General features: G+C 53.2%; 1 protein-coding gene across 48 annotated transcripts in view; it reads right to left on the bottom strand.

Annotated features, from left to right (window-relative positions):
* The window catches only part of TNXB (tenascin XB), a 39,440-nt gene that overhangs the window by 19,274 nt on the left and 532 nt on the right, over positions 1–19,634 (bottom strand). For 27 of the 48 annotated variants that reach the window (XM_068663907.1, XM_068663940.1, XM_068663890.1 and 24 more), the window contains exons 2-24: positions 18,089–18,309; positions 17,332–17,568; positions 16,699–16,811; positions 15,752–15,905; positions 13,799–14,755; positions 13,633–13,722; positions 13,166–13,453; positions 12,131–12,424; positions 11,062–11,355; positions 9,353–9,646; positions 8,611–8,901; positions 8,058–8,351; positions 7,505–7,798; positions 6,241–6,534; positions 5,669–5,962; positions 5,023–5,316; positions 4,475–4,768; positions 3,828–4,121; positions 3,277–3,570; positions 2,631–2,924; positions 1,985–2,278; positions 1,339–1,632; positions 299–592 (exon numbers count right to left, since the gene is read on the bottom strand). In XM_068663907.1, the coding sequence (XP_068520008.1) occupies positions 299–592; positions 1,339–1,632; positions 1,985–2,278; positions 2,631–2,924; positions 3,277–3,570; positions 3,828–4,121; positions 4,475–4,768; positions 5,023–5,316; positions 5,669–5,962; positions 6,241–6,534; positions 7,505–7,798; positions 8,058–8,351; positions 8,611–8,901; positions 9,353–9,646; positions 11,062–11,355; positions 12,131–12,424; positions 13,166–13,453; positions 13,633–13,722; positions 13,799–14,755; positions 15,752–15,905; positions 16,699–16,811; positions 17,332–17,568; positions 18,089–18,305 (6,757 nt within the window). In that variant the 5' untranslated portion in view covers positions 18,306–18,309. The remainder of the gene's footprint in view (positions 1–298; positions 593–1,338; positions 1,633–1,984; positions 2,279–2,630; positions 2,925–3,276; positions 3,571–3,827; positions 4,122–4,474; positions 4,769–5,022; positions 5,317–5,668; positions 5,963–6,240; positions 6,535–7,504; positions 7,799–8,057; positions 8,352–8,610; positions 8,902–9,352; positions 9,647–11,061; positions 11,356–12,130; positions 12,425–13,165; positions 13,454–13,632; positions 13,723–13,798; positions 14,756–15,751; positions 15,906–16,698; positions 16,812–17,331; positions 17,569–18,088; positions 18,310–19,634) is intronic. The other 21 variants (XM_068663928.1, XM_068663932.1, XM_068663903.1 and 18 more) reach the window with 20 other exon arrangements.

Here is a 19,634-nt window from a genome sequence, read left to right on the forward strand (position 1 = left end):
ATCCATCCAGTTTTCTATGCACCCATCCATGCAACTATCCATCAGTTTATTGACTTAACCATCAATTCAGCATTTCATCCATCCTTTTGTCTCTCTACCCAGCTATACATCTGTCTATCCCTCCACCTCTCCAAACTTGCCTACACCCATCCTTCCCCCTATTCTCCAGTCAGTAGCCAAGAAATATTCCTGTTTCCCAGAAGAGCCAAAGAGCCTAGATAGACCCTGTCCCTCCTCCCAAAGTGCTCCAAAACAAAGCTTTGCAAGGACCATGGACATGGCATGCAGCATTTCTCACCTGTGACAGCATCAGTGGAGATGGGGCCCAGAGGTTTCTGCCCCCACATCCCATACAGGTTGAATTGGTAGCCATGGGATGGTGTCAACCCAGACACAGTCACTGTGCGGGAACCTCCGTCCACTGGCAGCACCTGTGGCTGGCCTTGAGCATCCCTGTACTGCAGTGTGAAAGAGTCAAAGGTGCCCTCGGGGATGCTCCATTCCAGCTGGATTGAGTTGGGCGTTATGTGGGAGGCTGTGAGCTCCCCCATGTGTGGCTCCGATGGTGGTTCCTTTTCCACCTGCACTGCATCTGTAAAACAGAGGGCAAAATGCAGGGCATAAGCAATTGTCTGTCCTTCCTTCCCTTCCTCCCTCATTTCATCGCTCCATTTTTTTGTCAATTTGTTTACTCAATAATTCACCCTTCCATGCATGAATTAAACAGATCATTCCGCCATCTCTGAACTCTGTATACCCATTCATCATCTACAGCAGCTGTTCATATAAATATTGAACTAACTCTTCATCCTTCTGTCCATCACTTCTATTCATTCATCTGTCCATACATTCATCAGTAGAATTATCCAACTGCCAACAAACTTAACCAATGAGTCATTTCTTTCCTTTGACATAGCTGTTTGTTCAAAACTACATCCATCCATGCATTTATCCATCTGTTTTTGTCCATTCCATCCATACTATATACATCCAACGATCCCAACAATAATTTATTCCTCTATCAATTCTTCCATCCAAACTACTGAACAGATTACAATCACCCCCCACCCAAGAAGTGAAAGAATCATCCAAAAATCCACCCTTTTGTGAACCATTTGAGCTAACTACCTATTTATACATATATCTAAAAATAAATCCCTCCACCTCTTCTAAAGTACCTGCATTTATCCATCCATTCTTTTCCCCAGACAGTAACCAAGACATGTTCCCATCTCCCACAGGGCAGAAGGAACATACCACTGGCATCCACAAGGCTCCTGCCAGAATCCAAACACACAACACAAAAGTGACATGGACATGGAACACAGGAAGCCTCACCTGTGACAGCATCAGTGGAGATGGGGCCCAGACGTTTCCGCCCCCACATCCCATACAGGTTGAACTTGTAGCGGTGAGATGGTGACAGCCCTGGCACGGTCACTGTGCGGGAATCTCCATCCACAGGCAGCACCTGTTGCTGGCCTTGTGCATCCTTGTACTGCACAACAAAGGAGTCAAATGTGCCCTCAGGGACGCTCCATTCTAGCTGGACTGAGTCAGGAGTGATGTGGGAGGCGATGAGTTCCCCCAGCTTTGGTTCGGATGGTCGTTCCTCTTCTGGCTGGACTGCAGCTGTAATATGGAAGGCACGTTGCAGGGCATAAACATCCTCCATTCCATCTGTCCAACTTTCTATTCACCCTTTCATGCAACTATACACCACTTTATTGAATTAACCAGCAATTCAGCATTTCTTCCATTCTGCCATCTCTCCACCTGACTATCCAGCTGTCTACCACTATGTCCCTTCATCTCTTCAAACTTGCATACAGTCATCAATCAGTGAATTCCCTAGTCAGAGGCCAAGAGATTTAACCGTTTCCCTGATGGAGAAAGGACCCTGGAATGTGTCTGACCCCAAATCCACCCAATTCCAGAACAAAGGCATGCAGGAGACACAGACATGGCACACAGAAGCCTTCACCTGTGATGGTGTCAGTGGAGATGGGGCCCAGGCGTTTCCGCCCCCACATCCCATACAGGTTGAACTTGTAGCGGCGAGATGGTGACAGCCCTGGCACGGTCACTGTGCGGGAATCTCCATCCACAGGCAGCACCTGTGGCTGGGCTTGTGCATCCTTGTACTGCACCACGAAGGAGTCAAAGGTGCCCTCAGGGACACTCCATTCCAGCTGGACTGAGTCAGGAGTGATGTGGGAGGCGATGAGTTCCCCCAGCTTTGGTTCGGACGGTCGTTCCTCTTCTGGCTGGACTGCAGCTGTAATATGGAAGGCACGTTGCAGGGCATAAACATCCTCCATTCCATCCGACCAACTTACTATCCACACATCCATGAAACTATACACCACTTTATTGAACTAACCAGAAATCCAGCATTACTTCCATTCTGCCATCTCTCCACCTGACTATCCAGCTGTCTACCACTATGTCCCTTCATCTCTCCAAAATTGCCTACACTCATCCAACTATGCATTCCCGAGTCAGAGGCCAAGAGATGTAACCGTTTCCCTGATGGAGAAAGGACCCTGGAAGGTGTCTGACCCCAAATCCACCCAACGCCAGAACTGAGGCATGCAGGAGACACAGACATGGCACACAGAAGCCTTCACCTGTGACGGTGTCAGTGGAGACAGGGCCCAGGCGTTTCCGCCCCCACATCCCATACAGGTTGAACTTGTAGCGGCGAGATGGTGACAGCCCTGGCACAGTCACTGTGCGGGAATCTCCATCCACAGGCAGAACCTGTGGCTGGCCTTGTGCATCCTTGTACTGCACCACGAAGGAGTCAAAGGTGCCCTCAGGGACACTCCATTCCAGCTGGACTGAGTCAGGAGTGATGTGGGAGGCGATGAGTTCCCCCAGCTTTGGTTCGGACGGTCGTTCCTCTTCTGGCTGGACTGCAGCTGTAATATGGAAGGCACGTTGCAGGGCATAAACATCCTCCATTCCATCCGACCAACTTACTATCCACACATCCATGAAACTATACACCACTTTATTGAACTAACCAGAAATCCAGCATTACTTCCATTCTGCCATCTCTCCACCTGACTATCCAGCTGTCTACCACTATGTCCCTTCATCTCTCCAAAATTGCCTACACTCATCCAACTATGCATTCCCGAGTCAGAGGCCAAGAGATGTAACTGTTTCCCTGATGGAGAAAGGACCCTGGAAGGTGTCTGACCCCAAATCCACCCAACGCCAGAACTGAGGCATGCAGGAGACACAGACATGGCACACAGAAGCATTCACCTGTGACAGCATCCGTGGAGATGGGGCCCACACGTTTCCGCCCCCACATCCCATACAGGTTGAACTTGTAGCGACGTGATGGTGACAGCCCTGGCACAGTCACTGTGTGGGAACCACCATCGACAGGCAGCACCTGCGGTTGGCCTTGTGCATCCTTGTACTGCACCACAAAGGAGTCAAAGGTGCCCTCAGGGATGCTCCACTCCAGCTGGACTGAGTCTGGAGTGACATGGGAGGCTGTGAGGTCGCCCAGACGTGGTTCAGATGGTGGTTCTTTTTCCGGCTCTACTGCAGCTGCAACAGGGAGGACAAATTGCAGGGCATAAACATTTCTCAATCCATCTATCCATCCACCTAGTCTTCCCTTTACTCATCCATACAACTCTCTATCAATTTAGTATTCCATCCCTCCATCCACTACACAGGTACCACACGAGGTGCATCTATTTCCCAGAAGTGGCAAAGACTTTGGAGGAAGCCTACCTCTGCTGTCACTGAGAATCCAAACCAAGGCATCCACAGACATGGACATAGAACGCAGGAGCCCTCACCTGTGACAGCATCAGTGGAGATGGGGCCCACACGTTTCCGCCCCCACATCCCATACAGGTTGAACTTGTAGCGGCGCGATGGTGACAGTCCTGGCACAGTCACTGTGCGGGAATCTCCGTCCACAGGCAGCACCTGTGGCTGGCCTTGTGCATCCTTGTACTGCACCATGAAGGAGTCAAAGGTGCCTTCGGGGACACTCCATTCCAGCTGGACTGAGTCAGGAGTGATGTGGGAGGCAATGAGTTCCCCCAGCTTTGGTTCGGACGGTCGTTCCTCTTCTGGCTGGACTGCAGCTGCAATATGGAAAGGAACGTTGCAGGGCATAAACATCTTCCATTCCATCTGTCCAACGTACTATCCACCCATTCATGAAACTATACACCACTTTATTGAACTAACCGGCAATGCAGAATCTCTTTCATTCTGCCATCTCTCCACCTGACTATCCAGCTGTCTACCACTATGTCCCTTCATCTCTCCAAACTTGCCTACACTCATCCATCCTTCCATTCCCCAGTCAGAGGCCAAGAGATGTAACCATTTCCCTGATGGGACAAGGACCTTGGAACGTGTCTGAACCCAAAGCCACCCAACTCCAGAAGCAAGGCATGCAGGAGACACAGACATGGCACACAGAAGCCTTCACCTGTGACGGTGTCAGTGGAGACAGGGCCCACACGTTTCCGCCCCCACATCCCATACAGGTTGAACTTGTAGCGGCGAGATGGTGACAGCCCTGGCACGGTCACTGTGCGGGAATCTCCATCCACAGGCAGCACCTGTGGCTGGCCTTGTGCATCCTTGTACTGCACCACAAAGGAGTCAAAGGTGCCCTCAGGGACGCTCCATTCTAGCTGGACTGAGTCAGGGGTGACGTGGGAGGCTGTGAGGTCACCCAGACGTGGTTCAGATGGTGGTTCTTTTTCCGACTCTACTGCAGCTGCAACAGGGAGGACAAATTGCAGGGCATAAACATTTCTCAATCTTCCATCCACCTAGTCTTCCCTTCGCTCATCCATACAACTATCTATCAATTTAGTATTCCATCCCTCAATCCACTACACAGGTACCACAAAAGAAATGCACCTGTTTCCCAGAAGTGCCAAGGACTTTGGAAGCACCCTACCTCTGCTCTCACTGAGAATCCAAACCAAGGCATCCAAGGACATGGACACAGAACGTAGGAGCCCTCACCTGTGACAGCATCAGTGGAGATGGGGCCCACACGTTTCCGCCCCCACATCCCATACAGGTTGAACTTGTAGCGGTGCGATGGTGACAGCCCTGGCACGGTCACTGTGCGGGAATCTCCATCCACAGGAAGCACCTGTGGCTGGCCCTGGGCATCCTTGTACTGCACCACGAAGGTGTTAAAGGTGCCCTCGGGGATGCTCCATTCCAGCTGGACTGAGTCAGGAGTGATGTGGGAGGCGATGAGTTCCCCCAGCTTTGGTTCAGATGGTCGTTCCTCTTCTGGCTGGACTGCAGCTGCAATGTGGAGGGCACAATGCAGAGCATAAACATCCTCCATTCCATTTGTCCAACTTATTATCCACCCATTCATGCAACTATACACCACTTTTTTGAACTAACCAGCAATTCAGAATTTCTTTCATTCTGCCATCTCTCCACCTGACTATCCAGCTGTCTACCACTATGTCCCTTCATCTCTCCAAACTTGCCTACACTCATCCATCCTTCCATTCCCCAGTCAGAGGCCAAGAGATGTAACCATTTCCCTGATGGGGATAGGACCCTGGAAGGTGTCTGACCCCAAATCCACCCAACACCAGAACCAGGGTATGCAGGAGACACAGACATGGCACACAAAAGCCTTCACCTGTGACGGTGTCAGTGGAGACAGGGCCCACACGTTTCCGCCCCCACATCCCATACAGGTTGAACTTGTAGCGGCGCGATGGTGACAGCCCTGGCACGGTCACTGTGTGGGAATCTCTGTCCACAGACAGTGCCTGTGGCTGGCCTTGTGCATCCTTGTACTGCACCACGAAGGAGTCAAAGGTGCCCTCAGGGACACTCCATTCTAGCTGGACTGAGTCAGGAGTGACATGGGAGGCTGTGAGGTCACCCAGGCGTGGTTCAGATGGTGGTTCCTTTACCGGCTCTACTGCAGCTGCAACATGGAGGACACATTGCAGGGCATAAACATTTCTCAATCTTCCATCCACCTAGTCTTCCCTTCACTCATCCATACAACTATCTATCAATTTAGTATTCCAACCCTCCATCCACTACACAGGTAACACACATCCACTACACAGGTAACACACAAGAAATGCACCTGTTTCCCAGAAGTACCAAGGACTTTGGAAGAAGCCTACTTCTGCTCCAATTGAGAATGTAAACCAAGGCATCCAAAACATAGACATGGAATGCAGGAGCATTTCTCACCTGTGACAGCATCAGTGGAGACGGGGCCCACACGTTTCCGTCCCCACATCCCATATAGGTTGAACTTGTAGCGGCGAGATGGCGACAGCCCTGGCACGGTCACTGTGCGGGAATCTCCTTCCACAGGCAGAACCTGTGGCTGGCCTTGTGCATCCTTGTACTGCACCATGAAGGAGTCAAAGGTGCCCTCGGGGACACTCCATTCCAGCTGGACTGAGTCAGGGGTGACGTGGGAGGCAGTGAATTCCCCTAGACGTGGCTCGGATAGTGGTTCCTTTTCTGGCTCTACTGCAGCTGCAATGCAGATGGCACAAAGTAGTCTATTCCCTGAGTTCTTCCATATCTTCCTTCTTTCCTCTCTCCCCCCCTTCCTTCTTCCCTTCTTCTCTTCTTCTCTTTCTTGCTCCCTTTCACCTCCCTTCATCCCTCCACCTTTCCATTGGTTTGCTCAACAATCTATCCTTCCATCCATAAATTAAACAAATAATATATCTCTGAACTCTTTATCTATACAGTCATCATCTGCGTAAGCTGTCCATGTAAACATCGAAGCATCTTCATCCATCCTGCTGTTCATCCATTCTTCTATTCACCCATGTGTCCATACACTCATCAGTAGAATTATCCAACTGCCAAGAAACTTCAACCAACCAGTCATTTCTCTTTCCTTTAATATAGCTGTTTGCATGAACATCTGTCCGTCCGTCCGTCCGTCCATCTGTCCGTCCATCCATCCATCCATCCATCCAGTCATTTGTCCATCTGACTCTCAGTCCATGTATTCATTCCCTTCTCCATCCTATCTTCCAAGCATCCATTCATATGGTTTTCCATCTAACCATTCTATTTTCCATTCATCCAACCACCCATTTTGGATTCCTCTTTACATGCACAAGACCTTTTTTCTATCTAGTATTCCATCCGTACAATGAACTCAAAATTAATTTATTCTTCTCTCCACTCCTTTATCCAAAAAGCAACACAGATGATAATCGGCCATCCAACAAGCCAAACGCATACAAATATGCAGACTTTTGTCCATCCAAACATCTAGCCATCTATCTAAACATATGACTACTGATCTATCCCTCCTTCTCTCCAAGATGGCTGACACTCAGCCATTCATCCATTCTCCAGACAGTGATCAAGACATGTTCCCATTTCCCACAAAGCAGAAAGAACAAACTACAGGACCTCGCAAGCTTCCTGACTTAAGCCAGACACAACACACAGGGAGAGTGGACTCGACAAAACTTGTCCTCACCTGTGACAGCATCAGTGGAGACAGGGCCCACACGTTTCCGCCCCCATATCCCATACAGGTTGAACTTGTAGCGGCGGGATGGCGACAGCCCTGGCACGGTCACTGTGCGGGAATCTCCATCCACAGGCAGCACCTGTGGCTGGCCTTGTGCATCCTTGTACTGCACCACAAAGGAGTCAAAGGAGCCCTCAGGGATGCTCCATTCTAGCTGGACTGAGTCAGGGGTGACGTGGGAGGTTGTGAGGTCGCCCAGACTTGGCTCGGATAGTGGTTCCTTTTCCGGCTTTACTGCAGCTGCAACATGGAGGACACATTGCAGGGCATAAACATTTCTCAATCCATCTATCCATCCACTTAGTCTTCCCTTCATTCATCCATACAACTATCTATCAATTTAGTATTCCATCCCTCAAACCAGTACCCAGGTACCACACATGAAATGCACCTGTTTCCCAGAAGTGCCAAGGACTTTGGAAGCAGCTTACCTCTGCTCCCATTGAGAACACAAATCAAGGCATCCAAGGACATGGACATAGAACGCCGGAGCCCTCACCTGTGACAGCATCAGTGGAGATGGGGCCCAGACGTTTCCGCCCCCACATTCCATACAGGTTGAACTTGTAGCGGCGTGATGGTGACAGCCCTGGCACAGTCACTGTGCGGGAATCTCCATCCACGGGCAGCACCTGTTGCTGGCCTTGGGCATCCTTGTACTGCACTGTGAAGGAGTCGAAGGTGCCCTCAGGAATGCTCCATTCTAGCTGGACTGAGTCAGGAGTGACATGGGAGGCTGTGAGGTCACCCAGACGTGGCTCGGATAGTGGTTCCTTTTCCAGCTCTACTGCAGCTGCAACATGGAGGACAAATTGCAGGGCATAAACATTTCTCAGTCCATCTATCCATCCACCTAGTCTTCCCTTCATTCATCCATACAACTATCTATCAATTTATTATTCCATCCCTCAATCCACTACCCAGGTACCACACAAGAAATGCACCTGTTTCCCAGAAGTGCCAAGGACTTTGGAAGCACCCTACCTCTGCTCTCACTGAGAATCCAAACCAAGGCATCCAAGGACATGGACATAGAATGCAGGAGCCCTCACCTGTGACAGCATCAGTGGAGATGGGGCCCACACGTTTCCGCCCCCACATCCCATACAGGTTGAACTTGTAGCGGCGCGATGGTGACAGCCTGGGCACAGTCAATGTGCGGGAATCTCCATCCATGGGCAGCACCTGTTGCTGGCCTTGGGCATCCTTGTACTGCACCACAAAGGAGTCAAAGGTGCCCTCAGGGACACTCCATTCTAGCTGGATGGAGTCAGGGGTGATGTGGGAGGCTGTAAGCTCCCCCAGGTGTGGTTCAGATGGTTTATTTTCCAGTTCGACTGTAGCTGCAACACAAAGGACACAATGCAGGGCAGAAACATTTGTCAATCCTCCCTTCCCTACCTCTGTCACTTCATTCCTCCATATTTGCATCTCTTTGTGTACTGAACAATCCATCCTTACACCCATAAATTCAATTAATCATTCCTTCATCTCTGAACTCTATCTACTCATTCATCTACTGTCCATGTAAGCTCCAAACTAACTATCCATCTGTCATCTGTCTGTCCATACATTCATCAACAGAGCCACCTAACTGCCAGGAAACTCAACCAAACAGTCATTTCTCATTCCTTTGATGTAGCTGTTTATGTGAACGTACATCCATCCATCCAGTCATTTGTCCATCTGACTCTTAATTCATATTTACGCATGACGGGCCCTCACAAGACTCCTGCCACACTCGAAATACACAGCCCACAGGAGACACGAACACAACATGCATCAGACCCTCACCTGTGATGGCATCAGTGGAGATGGGGCCCACACGTTTCCGCCCCCACATCCCATATAGGTTGAACTTGTAGCGGCGCGATGGTGACAGCCCTGGCACAGTCAGTGTGCGGGAATCTCCGTCCACAGGCAGCACCTGTGGCTGCCCTTGTGCATCCTTGTACTGCACTGTGAAAGAGTCAAAGGTGCCTTCTGCGATGCTCCATTCCAACTGGACAGAACTGGGGGTGATGTGGGAGGCTGTGAGCTCGCCCAGGCGTGGCTCAGATGGTGGTTTCTTTTTCGGCTTGACTTCAGCTGCAACATACAGGACATAATGCATGCCATAAACATGCTCCATTCCTTTTGTCCATACCTCCAGTTTTCCTTTCAGCCTTCCATGGAACTCTCCACCAGTTTACTGACTTAACATCCATTCATACACCATTATCCTCCACTCAACATTCCCCCAACTGTCAATACATCTAAACATCCACACACCCATCCCTTTATCCGTACTTGTAACCACAAAAAAAAAAAAAATCCATTTCCAACCATCCATCCACCCTTCTATTCAGCCATCTGTCCAGACATTCATCCAGATAATCATCCAGTCAACAAGCATCTTGATTTGACCCATCAAACACACAGTCCATGATCTAGCACTTTGCCTGCTGCTCCATATGTTCATCCAGGTTTTTCTTACTCCATTAATCAGTGAATCATTGAATCATCATCAAATTGTCAAACAGACACTTTGAAAAGGACATCAAATGCTCATCAGCTCCAACCTTTCATAGAATCACAGAGTCACAGAACAGCTTGGGTTGGAAAGGACCCCAAAATCATCTAGTTCCAACTTCCCTGCCATGGGCAGATGCCACCCAGTAGATCAGGCTGCTCAGGGCCTCATCTAACTTGGTCTTGAACACTGGGGTATCCACAACCTCTCTGGGCAACCTGTTCCAGAGCCTCACCACCCCCTGAGAGAAGAATTTCATCCTAACCACTAATCTAAATCTCTCCTCTTTTAGTTTAGAATAATTCCCTCTTGTCCTATGACTATCTACTCAAGCAAAAAGTTGCTCTCCATCTTTTTATAAGCCCTCTTTACGTTTTGAAAAACTGCAATAAGGTTTCCCCAGAGCCTTCTCTTCTTCAGGCTGAGCAGCCTCAGCTCTCTCAGCCTCTCTTCATAGGAGAATCCTAATTCTCTCATAAGACTACTATCTAGCCTTTCATCTAATCCTCCAACCAACCAGACATCTAGCACACTGTTACACCATCCCTCCAGCCATACACCCTTCCATCCTCTCATCTAACCATGCAGACATCCAGTCTTTCAAGCTAGCATTCAGTGCATGAATCAGTCACAAACTTATCAAAATGCCCATCCATTCATCAGTTTATCCATCTGTCATCATCCATTCATGTCTCCACTGAACTACCCATCAGACCTACCATCCATCCCTCCATCTCTTCAGCCAGTAAACTAGACACACATTTGTCCATCCATCCGTCCGTCCGTACATCCATTTATCCATTCATCCGTTCATTCACTACAACATTGCATGTTCCCATACCTCCATCCCTTCATTGTATTCAGCACCCAAGAGATGTTTTGTTTTCCCACAAGTCTTAAGAGATTCATTCCAGAACCTTGCCTAGCTCCTGCACTGATCCAAACCCAGGGCTCACAAGGGGATGCAAGTGCAGCAAACAGCAGCCCTCACCTGTGACAGCATCAGTGGAGATGGGGCCCAAACGTTTCCGTCCCCACATCCCATACAGGTTGAACTTGTAGCGACGCGATGGTGACAGCCCTGGCACAATCACTGTGCGGGAATCTCCATCCACGGGCAGAAGCTGTGGCTGACCTTGCTCATCCCTGTACTGCACCACGAAGGAGTCAAAGGTGCCCTCGGGGATGCTCCATTCCAGTTGGACTGAGTCAGGGGTGACGTGGGAGGCAGTGAGGTCACCCAAGCGTGGCTCAGATGGTGGTTGCTCCTCTGGTATGACTGCATCTGCAACACAGCACAACACTGGGCATACATATCACCCCATCAGTCCACCTAGACATCCATTCATCCATCCACCAATGCAATTGTCCATCAGTCTGTTATGCAGCCTTCCTTCCATACACCCTTAGACACAACTCAGCAGCTTTCCAACTATTACCTCAGGTACATCCAGCCACCTGTACTTTGACCCATTCTTACAACTATAAACAAACCACTTTTCCAGCCATCTACTCACACTTCTACTCATCCATATCTCCAGCCATTCACCCCAGTAATCAGACAACAAGGACCTTCACCAAACATCCAAGCAAATAATCAGTGATTTACACGTTCGTTTAGCTCTCTGCTCACCACTCCCTTCTTCCACCAATTAATCAGAATGTTTCTCATTCCATTATTTGATCAGATATTTCTCCAGTTCTCTATCCATCCAAACCTAGGTCCATCCCTCCAACCATCCACATACCCACCCACCTAGAAATATATCCACTCTTACAGAAAACATTCACAACCAAACATCCTTCCAAAAATCCAGCCTTTCGCCTTTTCTGCCACTTAACCAGGGATACTGCCAAAAGAAGTATCTCCTCATCTGCAACTTTCCTTGCCCCCATCACTCCATTCCTGCATCCCTTCATCCATTCGCCAGGCACAACCCAAGAGATACACCAATTTCCTAAATGGGCCAAGGACCCTGGATGGACCCCGCCCTTGCTCCCACTTTTCTCTAAAACCACGGTGTGTAAGGGACAAGGACATGGCATACAGCAGCCCTCACCTGTGATAGCATCAGTGGAGATGGGGCCCACACGTTTCCGCCCCCACATTCCATACAGGTTGAACTTGTAGCGGTGAGACGGTGACAGTCCTGGTACAGTCACTGTGCGGGAACCACCATCCACAGGCAGTACCTGCAGCTGGCCTTGTGCATCCCTGTACTGCACTGCGAAGGAGTCAAAGGTGCCCTTGGGGACGCTCCATTCCAGCTGGATGGAGTCGGGGGTTACATGGGAGGCTGTGAGCTCACCCAGGCGTGGCTGGGATGGTAGGTTCTCCTTTGGGAGTGCTGGGGCTGTAATGGGGACAGCAGAATACAGGGTACACAGGGGACAAGCACCCTTTCTTCTATCTACTCATCCATGCACCTATTAATTCATATGTGCATCCATCCATCTAATCACCCACCCATCACTCAGCTCACCCATCTATCCATCTTCCCATTCTTCCATTTGTTTTCCCAATGTCATCCATCTAATTATCTTTTGCCAGTTAATCCAGCCTGCCAGCCTTCCACAAATTTGTATTTGAGTCCATCCATCCATCTATTAGTCTTTCCACCTATCCTTGTATCCTTCCGTCCAATCATCTACCGTCTTTCCATGCCTCTTCTCCCTCACATATGTTCACAGATACTTTAACACAAATAACTAAGCATGTAACCATCCACCTAGTCATTCATTAAGCAATCTGACTATTCATCCAAACACACATGCCTTCACCCATCTATGGTTCCATCTATTTGTCTATCCATCCATTGATCAGTCCATCCACCTATTTTTCCATTCATCCAGTAATTTTTCCATTCAATCCCAACCATCTGACCCACTATCCATCCAATTATCAATTTATCTACCATCTAATCAGCCAGTCACATAATCATCTAATCATCCATCCTTTCATACAAACCTCTCCATCCCTTGGACCCTGCATGCACACAAGCCTACCACCAAAGGCTGTTCCTATATCTCTCAAGGTCAAGGACCCCACATGGAGGTCCACAGGGAACACGGATGGAGCATGCAGCAGCCCTCACCTGTGATGGCATCAGTGGAGATAAGACCAATACGTTTCCGCCCCCACACCCCGTACAGATTGAACTTGTAGCGGCGGGAAGGCAACAGCCCAGGAACAGTCACTGTGCGGGACCCACCGTCCACAGCAAGTGCCTGTGGCTGGCCTTGTGCATCCCTGTACTGCACCGTGAAGGAGTCAAAAGTGCCTTCAAGGACATTCCATTCCAGCTGGACAGTGGTGGGTGTCACGTGGGAGGCCGTGAGCTCGCCCAAACGAGGCCGGTGTGGTGGTTCCTCCTCTGACGGGGCTGCAATGGTGGTGGCACAGTGCAAGACATAAACATCTATCTATGTGTCCATCCATTCATCGTTCCATCTGTCCTTCCTTTTTTCCTTCCTTCCAACCACACCCAACTTGGATACCAAGAGCTAGTGAGCCTGAACACCTGGGTTTTCCCCAGTGCTGCCAGGAATCACTTGGGGGTACCTGCTTTGGCCATGGCACCTTGAGGCTCAGTCAGCTCCATCTCATACAGATGCTCCCAGTCTATCGGGGGCTCACTGGTGCCACCTACCCCTGCAACCAAGAGAGCAGTGTGGGTTATTAGATGCTCCCATGCAATGCTGTCCCCACCCCTGTCCCTGTCACCCACCTGCAGTCACCAGGGATGTGTAGGACTTGGAGACACGCCCCTGCACCACGCCATGCACCTCCACCCGGTACATGGCCCCTGGCACCAGCCCTGGCACCCGGGCCACTGCTGTGTCCCCTGGCACCCGCAGCTCCCCCTCGGCCCCCTCTGGCTCCCCCAGGGGCCGGTAGCGGATCACCACAGTCTCTGAGTGGCCCCGCAGCCCATCCAGGTCCACAAGGGCCTCTCCGGCAGCCCCTGGCATAAGCTGGGGCTTGGGGTGGGGACTTTGGTGGAGGTGGCGGAGGAACTGATAGCGCAGCGAGGCTGGGCTGCGGCGAAGCAGGTAGGAGAGGATGGCTCGGGCCACTGCAGGCACTGTCTGGTTACCCCGGAGAGGGAAGTCCGTGGCCCGGAGGTGGCTCTCCAGGCGCTGCAGCAATGACCCGTTATAGGATGAGAGCTTAGCCCCCAGGTCATGCAGAGATGGAACACCTGGGAGCACTGGGGACATGGGAGATGCTGGGGAGACCGGGGACTTTGGTGATGCTGGGGACCGTGGAAATGCAGGTGACCTTGGGGATACTGGGGATGCTGGTGCCTCTGGGGACCTTGGGGACACTGGTGACCATGAAGATTCAGGGGAAGCTGGTGATGCCGGGGACACTGGTGACACTGGAGACCTTGGGGATGCTGGTGACCTCGGGGACCCTGGAGATGCTGGGGATCCCGGTGACCTTGGAGATGTTGGGGACGCTGGTGACCCCAAGGACCCTGGTAAGACCAGGGATGCATCCGGTGATACTGGTGATGCCGGGGATCCCAGGGACCCTGGTGACCCTGGGGATGCTGGTGACACTGGGGACCGTGGGGATGCTGGAGACCCTCGGGCTGATGGTGATGCTGGGGCCACTGGAGATGCCAGGAATGTAGGGGACCCCAGGGGCCCCCCATGGGTGGGCAGGGGCTGGGCAATCACTGTGAGAGCAAAGGGGATCAGGGTCAGCAGCCTGACCTCAATAGCCCCCATCTGCCACAACCCAGGGACCCACAGAGGGACACAGGGGTGGATGGACATGGGAACAGACTAGGACACATGGACACAAAGGGGCAAACTGTGGACATCTGGGACCACAGAGAGAGACTGGGAACCCCCAGACTCATGGGGACAGACTGGGACAGACAGACTCGTGGGGGCAGACTGGAAACATCTGGACCCAGGGCACAGAGGGACGCACAGGGAGGCACCAGTAGATGTGGGGATACGTGGGCCCATGGGGACACGTGGGGATATACTGGGGTCACATGGATCCATTGGGGCAGACGCAGATGGACAGGCCTGGGGGGACACATGGACCCACAGGGACACACAGACCTCCTCTGGGCAGACAGACGCACGTGGACCCGCAGAGCCATAGGGACATAAAGACACATGGGGACAGACAGAGGCTGCAGGCACCACCCCTGTACCCATTCCCATCCCAGTCACCATCCCTGTCCCATGTCTGTCTCCATCCCCACCCCTACCCCCATGCCTGTCTCTGTCCCCATCCCTGTGGCTGTGACATCCTCGTTCCTGTCCCCACTCCTGTACAATTCCCATCCTGATGCCCGCACCATCCCCATGTCCATGCTTGTCCCCCACACCATCCCTGTCCTCACCCAATCCCCATGCGCATGCTGTCCCCATTACTGTGCCTGCATCATCCCTGTCCCCATGTCTGTCCTTGTGCAACTGTTCCTGTCCCTGTGTTGAATGTTATCCCCATCCATGCATTGTTCCTGTCTCCACCCCCATGCTGTTCCCATCCCCATGTTGTCCCAGCCACCATGGCCATGTTCTCCCCACCCCTGTCCCACCCCCAACCCCTGTCCTCACCCCTGTGCCCATGACATTCCCATGCCCATGCTGTCCCCATTACTGTCCCCATGCCTGTCCCAGTCCCCAGCCCTTCCAGGCCAGGTGGCACGTACAGGTGCGGACGCGCAGGGTGCCAGGCATCCCGAGGTGCTGGTCCCGCTGGGCCTGGATGAAGAGCTCGAAGGCACTTCCAGGCACCAGCCCTGTCACCTCGAAGGTGACAGCAGAGCCAGGCAGTTCGTGGGTGGCCATTGCTTCTGGTTCATCCTGGGGAGAGAGGACATGTCAAGGACACGTTGGGGACACCAAAGTGGGACCTGTTTCTGAGCCAGGCAGCAGGCAGGTGGCCACAATGGCTTCTCCTGGAGTTGGGGAATGTCTTGGAGTCACACTGGGGACATATTGAGGGCACCGAAGTGGGGATGCAGTGGAGACAGTGGTGAGGACACCTTATCCCTGAGCCAGGTAGGTGGCAGCATACAATGGTTTGTCCTGAGGCTGGGGGACATGTTGGGGAACCTCATGGGGAGCTACTGGGGACACACTGGTGACACCACAGTGGGGACATGTCCCAGTCCCTAAGCAGGGCTGCAGGCAGATCATTGCAGCTCATTCTGGGGATATGGGGCATGCTGGGGACACCCTGGGGACACTGTGCTGGGGACACATCACCTTTCCCAAGCCAGGCAGCAGAAGGGTGGCCACAGCTATTGGCTTATCCTATGGACAACAGATGTATTGGGGACAGGCAACAGATGGGTCACACCACTGTGGCTCACCCTGGGCACAGGGGACACAAAGAAGAGATGTCCCCACCCCTGAGCCACAAAGCAGCGTGGAGACCTGGCCCTTGGCTTGGTGTGAAGACAACAGGCACATTGGTGACATGTTGGGGATACAACAGAGGTGTCCCCAGAAGGGCTAGAAGCAGATGGCTACGGACACCAACTCATCCTGGGGACAAGGGACACATTGAAGACATGTTGGAGCTACACTACCACACTGGGGATACTGCTCTGCTGGGGACACATCCCAATCCCTGTCCCTGTCCCCAGCTTACCATGGGGATGAGGGCCACCTGGTAGCCATCCACGGGCATGCTCGGCCGAGGCCAGCTCACACGGAAGGAGGTCTGGTTGCGTGCAGTCAAGCGTGGTGTCACTGAGGGGATCTCTGCAGGGACACAGCCCTTTTGGGAGGTGCCACCACAGGGATGCTCTGGGGCACCCCAGGATGGGGCAACCACAGGTTGGGAACAACACGAGGACACCTGGGGATGGGGCACCCATGGAGTGGGGACACCCTGGGGATACCACAGGACAGGGCACCAAGAGGATGGGGACAACCACAGGGACGTGGAAGGAGTGCCCAAGGAACAAGAGTGCCCAAGCCATGGGGACACTGGGATAGTGGACACCCCCAGGGCCATGGGGACACCCGAAGCAGTGGGGAACTCTGAGGAGGGGCTGGGAGTGAAACCAGAAGCACTGAGGAACCCAGGGCACTCTGTGGGGGACAACCAAGAGCACTGGGATGGGGACACAAAGTGAGCATTATAGAACAGCAGGATATACTGGGGGATACACTGATGTGGGGTATCAGGACCCAACATGGCTGGGGGGGGGGGTTTGGATGAGGAAGCTGGGGGGCAGTGGGGATGCTTGGGGACATATAGGGACACCTGGAGACGTACCGAGGGTGCAGTGGGGTCCACCACGGCCGGGGGGGCAGGCAGGTGTAGCACAGGATGGCCCGGTGAAGCCGGCGAAGCAGTGGCAGCGGCCAGCCCGGCAGCGGCCCTGGTCACTGCAGTCGAGGGGGCATCGGGGCTCGGGGCAGGGGAGGCCACCCCCGCCCTCCCCCAGCCGGCACCCGCACCCGCAGCCCCCTGCCTCAGGGGTGCTGCACAGTCCCCGTGCTGCCGTGCGCCCTGCAGGGATGTGCATTGTCTTCCTGGTCCCCATGTGCCCCAGGTAACCCCCCTCATTCCACCCCCTGCATCCCCCATATTCCTTCATAAGCCCCCCATGTCCCCCCAAACCTCCCCCCGTCCCTCATACCCCCTCATATCCCACCCCCGTTCCCCTTATCCACCCCCCCACATTCTTAATTTCCTCCACATTCCCCTGTAACACCCTATACTCCATGTCCCCTGTCCCCTGCATACCTCACATGCTCCCCCCCACGTTCTCCCATATTCCCCATGCCCCCAAACATATCCCTCATGTCCCTATCCCCCATGCTCCCCCCCATATCCCCCAAGTCCCCAAACATATCCCCCATGCTTCCCCCCGGGTCCCACCCATATCCCCAGTGTCTCCAAACATATGCCCCATGTCCCTATCCCCCGTGCTCCCCCCCCCTCATGTCCCCCACACTCTCCCATGCCCCCCCACACACCTCCATATGCCTCCCATATCCGCCCACCCTCCCTATCCCTATCCCCATACCGGTGCCGGCCTGGGGCCCCCCGTTGTCCCCGCACTGCCCCTGCAGTGCCCGCACTTCTCCTTCCAGCTCCCGCAGGCGCCCCAGCACTGCCTCCAGTGCTGCAGCCCCACAAGGGAGCTCTGGGGAGCCAGGTGGGGGTCCAGGGGGGGGTCCTACCCCCCCCTGCACCCTTTGCAGTGTCAACACCAGCAGCAGCAGTGGCAGCCCCAGGCTCATGATCCTGCAGGGAGGGGATAGATGGCACCCACGGGGGAGCACGGGGTTGCATGTGGACACCCGGGTAGACCCACGGATGCCCATGGGGATGCGTGGGGAAAACATGGGACTCACAGACACCTGCAGGGACACGTGGATGCCCACAGCACCCATGGCAGACACACATGGGACATAAGGACACCCATGGAGGGCAGAGGGACACCCACAGGGGACACATGGCACCCAAGCAGCCACCCAGATCAGGGGCATCCAGGGGAACCCGTGCAGGGAAACAGAAACAGCAGCCACCCCTCACATACCCCCATGGCAGCACCCACCCGTGGCACCTGCAGACCACAGCACTCATCCATAGCACCCACGGCAGCACTGCCCCACAGCTCTGACCTGTGCCACCCACAGCGGCCACCCACAGCACCAATGACCACTGCACCCATGACCCATTCATGGCACTGCTCCATCGCACCCACGACCCACGACACCCACCCACACCATCACTGCCCCACAGCTGTGGTGTCACTCCCTGCCCTCCCAGACCCTGAGGGCCCTATTGCCCCATGGAGGCCTCAAGGAGCTGGGAGCTGGCGGCTGTGGGGTGGCCCCAGGTCTTGGAGTGAGCTGTGTGCACCAGTACTGCCACCAGTACTGCCACAGTTTCCACTGACTCCAGTAGCTTCATTCCTCCAGTGCCTAGTAACTCCAATAACACCAGTAACCACCAGCAAATGCCAGTGACCCCACCCTCCAACAACCCAGCAACACCAGTAACATCATGAACTCCAGTAACGCCAGCAACACCTACAGCATTAGTAACTCCAGTAACACCAGCAGTGCCAGCAACACCAGTGATGCCAATAATTCCAGTAACTCCTGCAATTCCAATAGCTCCAGTGATTCCAGTAGCTCCAGCAGCACCAGCAAATGTAATTAGTCCAGTAACGCCAGCAATACCAGCAACACCAGCAATGCCAATTACTCCAGTAACACCAGCAACACCAGCAGCACCAGCAATGCCAATTACTCCAGTAACACCAGCAACGCCAGCTGCATCAGCAACGCCAACAGCACCAGCAATGCCAATTACTCCAGTAACTCCAGCTACTCCAGGAACACCAGTAATGCCAGTAACACCAGTAATGCCTGCAGCACCAGACCCTACCAGCCCCTCTGGCCGCTCTGTGACCCTGTCCCATGATACCTGCCCGGTGCCGCTGCTGCTCTCAGGCAGTCACAGCAGCTGTGGCTGCAGCACAGGGGGGTTGGGACCCAGCCAATTGGGAGCTGGGGGTGGGGCTGGCCCAGTAGGGCTCGGCCCGGCCCAGTTGGGCCCAG

The sequence above is a fragment of the Anas acuta genome, chromosome 31 (assembly GCF_963932015.1).
Source record: "Anas acuta chromosome 31, bAnaAcu1.1, whole genome shotgun sequence".
NCBI classification, from domain to species: Eukaryota; Metazoa; Chordata; class Aves; order Anseriformes; family Anatidae; genus Anas; species Anas acuta.